At 36.4% G+C, this 8,825-nt stretch overlaps 1 protein-coding gene across 1 annotated transcript in view; it reads right to left on the bottom strand.

Moving 5' to 3' along the window:
* Positions 1–7,019: 7,019 nt before the first annotated feature.
* Positions 7,020–8,825, bottom strand: part of LOC107591816 (potassium voltage-gated channel subfamily C member 4-like) — a 28,543-nt gene continuing 26,737 nt past the window's right edge. The window contains exon 4 of the mRNA XM_016281077.1: positions 7,020–7,306. Within this exon, the coding sequence (XP_016136563.1) occupies positions 7,239–7,306 (68 nt within the window). The 3' untranslated portion in view covers positions 7,020–7,238. The remainder of the gene's footprint in view (positions 7,307–8,825) is intronic.

The raw sequence follows: 8,825 nt of genomic DNA, 5'->3' as shown, positions 1-8,825 counted from the left end.
TTTTTTTTTTCTAATGTTCTTCATTCATCAGTATGCTGGTGTTTACCCAGAATGTGTCAAACAACAAACTAAACTAAAAAAAAAACTAAACTTCAGAAATGTTACTTCTGTTGACTGATAGCAAAGTTAATGCCTGCAGGTATTTGGTTTCCTTGGATACATTATATGAATAAATAAATAAATAAAACTAGCTGTTTGAAAGTTCCTGTTAGCAAAGATTCAATATGACCTTTTCATTTCCAAAATGTTAAAAGTACATAGGGTTGAACAGGACTAAAGATAAATCGTCACAATATTTAGAGATAAAAGACAATTATACAGACAGACATGACAGACAGATAAGATAGGTAGATAGATAGATACTGTCTATCTACAAATAGACAGTATCTATAATGTTCATTATTTAGGTGAACTATTCCTTTAATTATTATGTTAAAGCTCAGTAAGACATCCTAGTACATTAGAAGTATATACAATTAAACACATTTTCTAGTCTTCCCTGCACAGAAAAATTCCTGAAGTCTGTAACTTGAGATTAAATTAAAGAGACAATCAGAGTGACCTCTCAGTCTCCAAACATGAAAAGATGTCTGAACTGAGAAAGGAAAGGGAGAGAAGACAAATGGACCTTTGGAAGAAATAGCGGGACCTGTCCATAGACAGCATGAATCTTAGGGATAATGACCCAAAACCTGTCTCGCCATTTCCAGTGTTGAGAAGATGATGAATGGGGAAGGGGGGGCCGAGACACCCGAGAGCACCGTAACCATGACAACTCCATCATGGCACCTCTTTTATCACCAGAGCTGGGGGTAAAACAAAGTGGGTGAGCGTATATCAGTCTGTGAGTGTGCATTAGTGATATTAAGAACTTAATGGATTCGAGATTAAACAATATGGCCTGCCCAGTGTCAAAAGCTTTTGTTTTTCTTTTAAATTAATTATATTTTCCTGTATTATTGACTGATATTTATTAGATTGCCTCATCCTTAAAGCAGATTTGGTCATTTTCTTGTTCCCTAATTTATCATTTCAGCCACTGCACCATTTATATATATAAAACATCCTATTTCTATGCATCTGATAGACACATTCTGAAATATAATATGTAAAAACAGGATCATTTTTATACCGTTTACAGCATAATATTAAATGTCTACACTAGAAACATTCTGTTGTAGATGTGTTTATGTAGAGATTGAACATTTCTATGAATCACAAGCCCTCAGAACAGAATGTCTGTCACCGCTGTTACTCTTAATAACAAACATTTGTTACCAGGGAACCCAAATGCTCATTCAGGCCCAGCCAGAAAACAAGCCAGAAACTAACTGGTCACTTATGCATTTTCCCTTTCAGCCTTTTTTTTCTTTCTTTCTTTTTTTTTCCAAACTGGCCACTTCTGCGACCTGGCTGAAGTGGTGGATGAGCAGCTCTCCATGGTAACTGTGCTCGACATTGCCATGACAACCCATTTTATGGGGCAAAAAAAGACAACAAAAGAGGGGGAAATACAATGGAATTAATTGGAGTGAGAGTGGATGACAGAACACATGAAATGCTGCCACCCCTTTCCCTGCGTGAAAGATTATGTGTGTCACTCACTCCAAGCCTTAGACACAGTGAGGTTATTTAGTGCATGCTAAGACTATTAAATCATTCACTGCGGCACACTTCCTATGCTTCTGATACTCCTTTCAGCTGATGGATTCAGCAAAATCAGGAGTCGTGGCCTAACGAGAGTTGGACTTGTAACCCAAAGGTCGCGGGTTCAAGTCTCGTTACCGGCAGGGATTGTAGATAGGGAGAGTGAATGACCAGCTCTCTCTTCCACCCTCAATACCATGACTGAGGTGAGAAAAATTACCATGGCTGTTGTAACATTTTTCAGTCCAAGGAATTTTTCCTGCCGATATTTAGTTGTACATTTTCCAAAGCATTATCAAAGAGCTTCATACAATTTCAAAACTGTAGCTTGTTTTTTTGTTAACGTAACTATGTGACATTTTGACTGTTTGCATTTTTCCAACTTCAATGAAAAATATGAGTTGTTAGGTAACTTTAAAATGTGCTTAATGGCATAATGACTAAATAGACTTATAATATAATATAATATAGAGTGATTCAACTTGACTTACAAAAGTAATTTTGGGGGTCAGATCAAGTAAAGTTTACCACTTTTTAGAGTGGTAACATATGGAAAGACATGGAGAATACAGGGAAGAAAAAGAGAGAAAAACAGGAGGGGAGAAAGAGAGAAAGATGCATATAGAGAAGGAAGGAGCTAAACAGTAATTAATGGGGCTTATCGCTCAGTCTCCATGGAGATGGATGTGTATTCTGCTCTGTTTAAAACTGTACGAGTGGAGCCGGCACAAGCTCAGGTCTGCAATCAGACAGACGAGCTGAGGCTTTGGCTCTCCTTCTCAAATCAAATACACAACAGTGACTGTGTTCCAAAACATACAGCTGCATCTCAGACATCAGCTTTATGGATGGGACAGCGCTTGATAAAGCAGCGTAAACCTCAGTATTTAGATTTTATTTGTATTCCTTCATAAATGCATAGACACACATGCCTACAAAATACAAGATATGAGCTGCTTTAGACATATAACATTGTACATGTTCATCCAAAATTTGCAGTGCTGTACACTCTCAGGAAAAAAGGGTACAGAAGTAGTAATTGGGGCAGTACCTTTTCAATTTAGGCACTATTATGTACACTTCAGGTACTAATATGTACTTTTAAGGTATTAATATAAACTCCTTAGGGCTAAATCAAGTACAAAGGTATACCTTTATCAAAGATACCGTCCCAGTGACAGATTTTGTACCTTTTTTTCTTAGAGAGTACAATATCATCTATTAGTATAAGAGCCTCATTTTTAGCATGTTACGTCATCCCTGAAACACACAAACATACTCAAGGTTACTGGCTAAAGGCAGATACTACTGGACCATTATGAAAACGATCTGTATAGACAGTGAATGCATCTTCTTGCTAGTGAGTGATACTCTGCTACATACAGTAGTACTGATATTTACATTTTCTGATCTAAATAGCATGGTGTTGCACTTGAACTCTGTTGTTATGAAACATAAGGCAACTATGGCAGACAACAAACTGGAAAAAAGTCTCACATAAATTTTGTGTTTGTGTGTGCAAACATGATTGACATCTCAATAATATGAGCCTCTCTTAACAACAAAATATTTCACTGTTGTTTTTTTTGTATTATAATAATTAGTATTATTAGTAGTATTACAAGACAGTAGGCACAACTTGGACAGGTAAGACAGCATGTACTTGCAAAAGAAGGTTAGATTACAGTGAACTAACATTGCAAAACAAAGTTTTCTGAGTTTGGTCCCATCTCAACCAGCGATGTTATGATTATTAATGGCTGATGATTTTAAATGCAGGACTTCATGTAGTTTGGTTACAGAAAACGATGGTTGGGAAAGGATGCAGCTGCCACTGTGCTCTTTAATAAAGCTGCTTTGTGGAAATTTATTTTTTATAAGACAAACGGAAACTTTGTATTGTATGTATTTCCGTTTTATATTTTGAATGATAATACTTTTGTAATTGTGTGTGCAAACATGATTGACATCTCAATAATATGAGCCTCTCTTAACAACAAAATATTTCACTGTTGTTGTTTTTTTTTGTATTATAATAATTAGTATTATTAGTAGTATTACAAGACAGTAGGCACAACTTGGACAGGTAAGACAGCATGTACTTGCAAAAGAAGGTTAGATTACAGTGAACTAACATTGCAAAACAAAGTTTTCTGAGTTTGGTCCCATCTCAACCAGCGATGTTATGATTATTAATGGCTGATGATTTTAAATGCAGGACTTCATGTAGTTTGGTTACAGAAAACGATGGTTGGGAAAGGATGCAGCTGCCACTGTGCTCTTTAATAAAGCTGCTTTGTGGAAAATTTATTTTTTATAAGACAAACGGAAACTTTGTATTGTATGTATTTCCGTTTGATATTTTGAATGATAATACTTTTGTAAAACTGTTCTTGAAGATCCTTTTTCAGCAGTTTGTACAGTGATAAATGGGACATTCTCAGAGTCGTGTTAGTTGGCCTGTGATCTCTGAAATGATACTGTACAGACACAGACCGGTTTCTGCTTTTGTCCAAATAAAGACAAGCTGAGAATCCTAGGGAGAGAAATGCTTTATAGATCTTAATGTGCACTGCTGTTCAAAAGTTTGGGGTCCATTTTTTTTTTTTAAAGAAATTAATACTTTTATTCTTCAAGGGCACATTTAATTGATCAAAAGTGACAGTAAAGACAATTACTGTATAATGTTAGATATATGAGATAAGGTAACGTAACTTAAAATAGAAAAGTTTTTTAAATTGTAATATTTCACAGGCAGATTTGATGAGGAAACAAGACTTTAAACACATTTCCTTAATGATATAGGAAGTTGAAGAAGGACATATCGAAGAAGTCTCTAAAAATAATATTAAAGGGGTCATAGGATGCCCATTTCCCACAAGTTGATATGATTCTTTAGGGTCTTAATGAAAAGTCTGTAACATAGTTTGGTTAAAATTTCTCAATGGTAGTGCAAAAAACACCTTTTTTACCCTGTCAAAAACAGCTCTTTTCAGAGCATGAAGATTTGTAGCATTTTCCTTTAAATGTTAATGAGCTCTGCTGACCCTGCCTCTCTCTTCCGAGCTGCTCTCAGATAGACTGTTTACTTTAGCTGGATTCATCGTGAAACTGCTAATTAGCACATTATTAGGAAAGGCAATTTGCAAAGATTCATTAAAAAAACCTAACACTCACTTCTTCTGTAAGTGAAGCTGGATCACGAATGATTTGCGCGAACATAAACGCATTTATGTAGATCGGGAATCTGTATAGACAGTGAATGCATCTTCTTGCTAGTGAGTGATACTCTGCTACATACAGTAGTACTGATATTTACATTTTCTGATCTAAATAGCATGGTGTTGCACTTGAACTCTGTTGTTATGAAACATAAGGCAACTATGGCAGACAACAAACTGGAAAAAAGTCTCACATAAATTTTGTGTTTGTGTGTGCAAACATGATTGACATCTCAATAATATGAGCCTCTCTTAACAACAAAATATTTCACTGTTGTTGTTTTTTTTTGTATTATAATAATTAGTATTATTAGTAGTATTACAAGACAGTAGGCACAACTTGGACAGGTAAGACAGCATGTACTTGCAAAAGAAGGTTAGATTACAGTGAACTAACATTGCAAAACAAAGTTTTCTGAGTTTGGTCCCATCTCAACCAGCGATGTTATGATTATTAATGGCTGATGATTTTAAATGCAGGACTTCATGTAGTTTGGTTACAGAAAACGATGGTTGGGAAAGGATGCAGCTGCCACTGTGCTCTTTAATAAAGCTGCTTTGTGGAAAATTTATTTTTTATAAGACAAACGGAAACTTTGTATTGTATGTATTTCCGTTTTATATTTTGAATGATAATACTTTTGTAAAACTGTTCTTGAAGATCCTTTTTCAGCAGTTTGTACAGTGATAAATGGGACATTCTCAGAGTCGTGTTAGTTGGCCTGTGATCTCTGAAATGATACTGTACAGACACAGACCGGTTTCTGCTTTTGTCCAAATAAAGACAAGCTGAGAATCCTAGGGAGAGAAATGCTTTATAGATCTTAATGTGCACTGCTGTTCAAAAGTTTGGGGTCCATTTTTTTTTTTTAAAGAAATTAATACTTTTATTCTTCAAGGGCACATTTAATTGATCAAAAGTGACAGTAAAGACAATTACTGTATAATGTTAGATATATGAGATAAGGTAACGTAACTTAAAATAGAAAAGTTTTTTAAATTGTAATATTTCACAGGCAGATTTGATGAGGAAACAAGACTTTAAACACATTTCCTTAATGATATAGGAAGTTGAAGAAGGACATATCGAAGAAGTCTCTAAAAATAATATTAAAGGGGTCATAGGATGCCCATTTCCCACAAGTTGATATGATTCTTTAGGGTCTTAATGAAAAGTCTGTAACATAGTTTGGTTAAAATTTCTCAATGGTAGTGCAAAAAACACCTTTTTTACCCTGTCAAAAACAGCTCTTTTCAGAGCATGAAGATTTGTAGCATTTTCCTTTAAATGTTAATGAGCTCTGCTGACCCTGCCTCTCTCTTCCGAGCTGCTCTCAGATAGACTGTTTACTTTAGCTGGATTCATCGTGAAACTGCTAATTAGCACATTATTAGGAAAGGCAATTTGCAAAGATTCATTAAAAAAACCTAACACTCACTTCTTCTGTAAGTGAAGCTGGATCACGAATGATTTGCGCGAACATAAACGCATTTATGTAGATCGGGAGGGCATTCCCTTAAAAAAAAAACCCATAATCCACTGCGTCTTCAGCGGCTCAGATGTCGGGAGTAAACGACGACTGCTATGTTCATTATTACATCCAACAACAGAACACCTCAATCGCTTAGGAGTCATTCTTGTCTACAACTGCTCCAGCGGTGAAACAATGGCGGACTGATGATGACTCACTCAGGGCGGGTCTAAGGTAAGCCGCCAGTCCAGTCTGTGCTGAAACGCTACTGTCAATCAAACTATCGTGGGAGGGGCCTGTCTGTGTGACGTCACACAGACAGGCATCTGAGATCGGCTCGATTTGAGAAAGGGGTAAAGATTTTAGAAGAGTAACAAAAAACCACTGGGTGGAATTTTTATCATTTTAGGGTGATTGTGTACACACACCGCCAACACACATTTCAGTTCAAACAACTTGTAAAAGTGCATGTAGCATTATATGACCCCTTTAAGTAATTTAACTTTAAGGATTTAACTTTTAAGGATTAAACTTAACTTTTAAGGATAAAACCCCTTTAAGTAATTTAACTTTTAAGGATTAAACTAGCCTTTAAATGGCTTCAAAATGTTGATTTTTGTCATTTTGATTTAATGAAGACTTCAGTGACGTCATTACTTCAAGATTTTATGTCCTAAATATAAAAGTACATTAATGTTACATTTTGACCAAAAGTACTTATGCTCTATCATGCAAATACATGCCTGGCAGCTTGAAAATGAACAGATGTACATGATGATTTGACTAGAAACATTCCATATTCTTGACTGAGAAAGACGATGCATGATTGATGAGAAGATGAAAGACTGGTAAGAATCCCAGACGAGTGACCCACTCGTCTCATCAGGACAAACCCCCCTCAGGTCAGGGTAGTAACTTCTACTTGAGTGTAGTTTGCTGGGGATGTGAGCACATCTTTACAGCTCTCTGAAACAAAGACCCAGAGAGAGAAAAGAAGTTGAACCAAACTTAAGTAAAGTGCCAAACAACCAAACAAAAAGTAAACTGAAGAGCATTAGTAAATTAATGGAAGAAAATGCTCTTAAAGACTTTAAATACATTTAAGACTGATTTTGTAACAAAACACTGAATACTGAGTTTAAATTATTCTAAATAAGTCTACTTTTTATGTAATTTTGCTTACCTCATTGTAAGAATATTTAGACATTTTTACCGGAAGACACAAGAAAACTTGGGTTACCTAAAACTGTTTAATTGTATCTGAGAATTTTAAGATTTTATTAAAAAAACTTTTAAACTGTGAAATTTAAAGACAAGTTGATACACAAAATGGTATTGTATTATATTATTTGAACAGCCATAATTGCTTAATTAATTTAATTTAATAATTTATTTGAATTAATAGATGGAAACAAAAATGCACCAAAAAAATCAATAGCAGAGGAAAAATATCCTCTCAATAAAGTTAATCTCTGAGCCTGACACGTTACAATGACATGTACATTAGTGGGATTTGGATCACTCAATCAAGCAAAACCTTAGACAATAGCACTGCAGATTTATGTATTACTGTCTATAGAGAAAGATTCCTGCCTATTAAAACAAGAAGACTTCTGGCATTCAGAGGCCCTCCAGTGAACCCAGAGACTGGGGAAGCTGTGGGGTCTGCCCATGCTGCTAATGGAAACCTATTAGATGCAATTAAGTTGAGTTGCATCTAAAATCGTCGATTTTTACAAAGCTCATCGGTCTGAAAAAGCGAGGTGTGCTGTGACTGGCCACAGCTTTCCAGTGTGTTGTGATTGGCCGAATACCTCAAGCGTGAGACGGAAATGTTACGCCCCTCACATATTGTTGATGCCGTGTCCCGGCCGGAGCGATGATTCAAAAACATTAAAACTCATTGCAAACGAGGCATTTGTTGCATCCAGTGGGGACATAATTACTGATTATAATGACTTATACTGTCTTTTTACGGGTTGCGTTGCATTGCATCGCGCCGCATAAACATAAAACTCTGTCTGCATTTGTGATCTGAGAAATGACAAACAACAAGTGCTACTCTACACTGCCCAAAACTCGCGTTTTGAATCATCAGTGGCAAATCCTTTAAATGAAAACGTACTTACAGACTGTGAGTCAGAATTGCCGGCATTTTAGTCTAACGTTACTCTCCCAGGATCAGTAAACAGTCCTCCATAAAATGTGCTGCACACATCTGGATATTTGGGTTAAACTGTTCTGGAACAGTGTTGTAAATACAACTTAACCACTGATTTGTAGTCGTGTCCTCTTTTGGAAGACCAAACAAAGTAGTTTCGCTTTCACAACGAACAACACAGCGGCCTAGCGTGAGGGGAAGCCCCGGCTTAGCGTGCGCTGAGGCCGGGATAGAGTGAGCTGAGGCAGCGGGGTCGAGAACGGCGCAGCCGGCAGATCCGACGAATGAGCGGCAACCACATGTGACGACCCCGGGCTGAACTCC

Source organism: Sinocyclocheilus grahami, unplaced genomic scaffold (assembly GCF_001515645.1).
Source record: "Sinocyclocheilus grahami isolate Dianchi unplaced genomic scaffold, SAMN03320097.WGS_v1.1 scaffold146.1, whole genome shotgun sequence".
NCBI classification, from domain to species: domain Eukaryota; kingdom Metazoa; phylum Chordata; class Actinopteri; order Cypriniformes; family Cyprinidae; genus Sinocyclocheilus; species Sinocyclocheilus grahami.
This window is presented reverse-complemented; position numbering and strand designations above follow the sequence as displayed.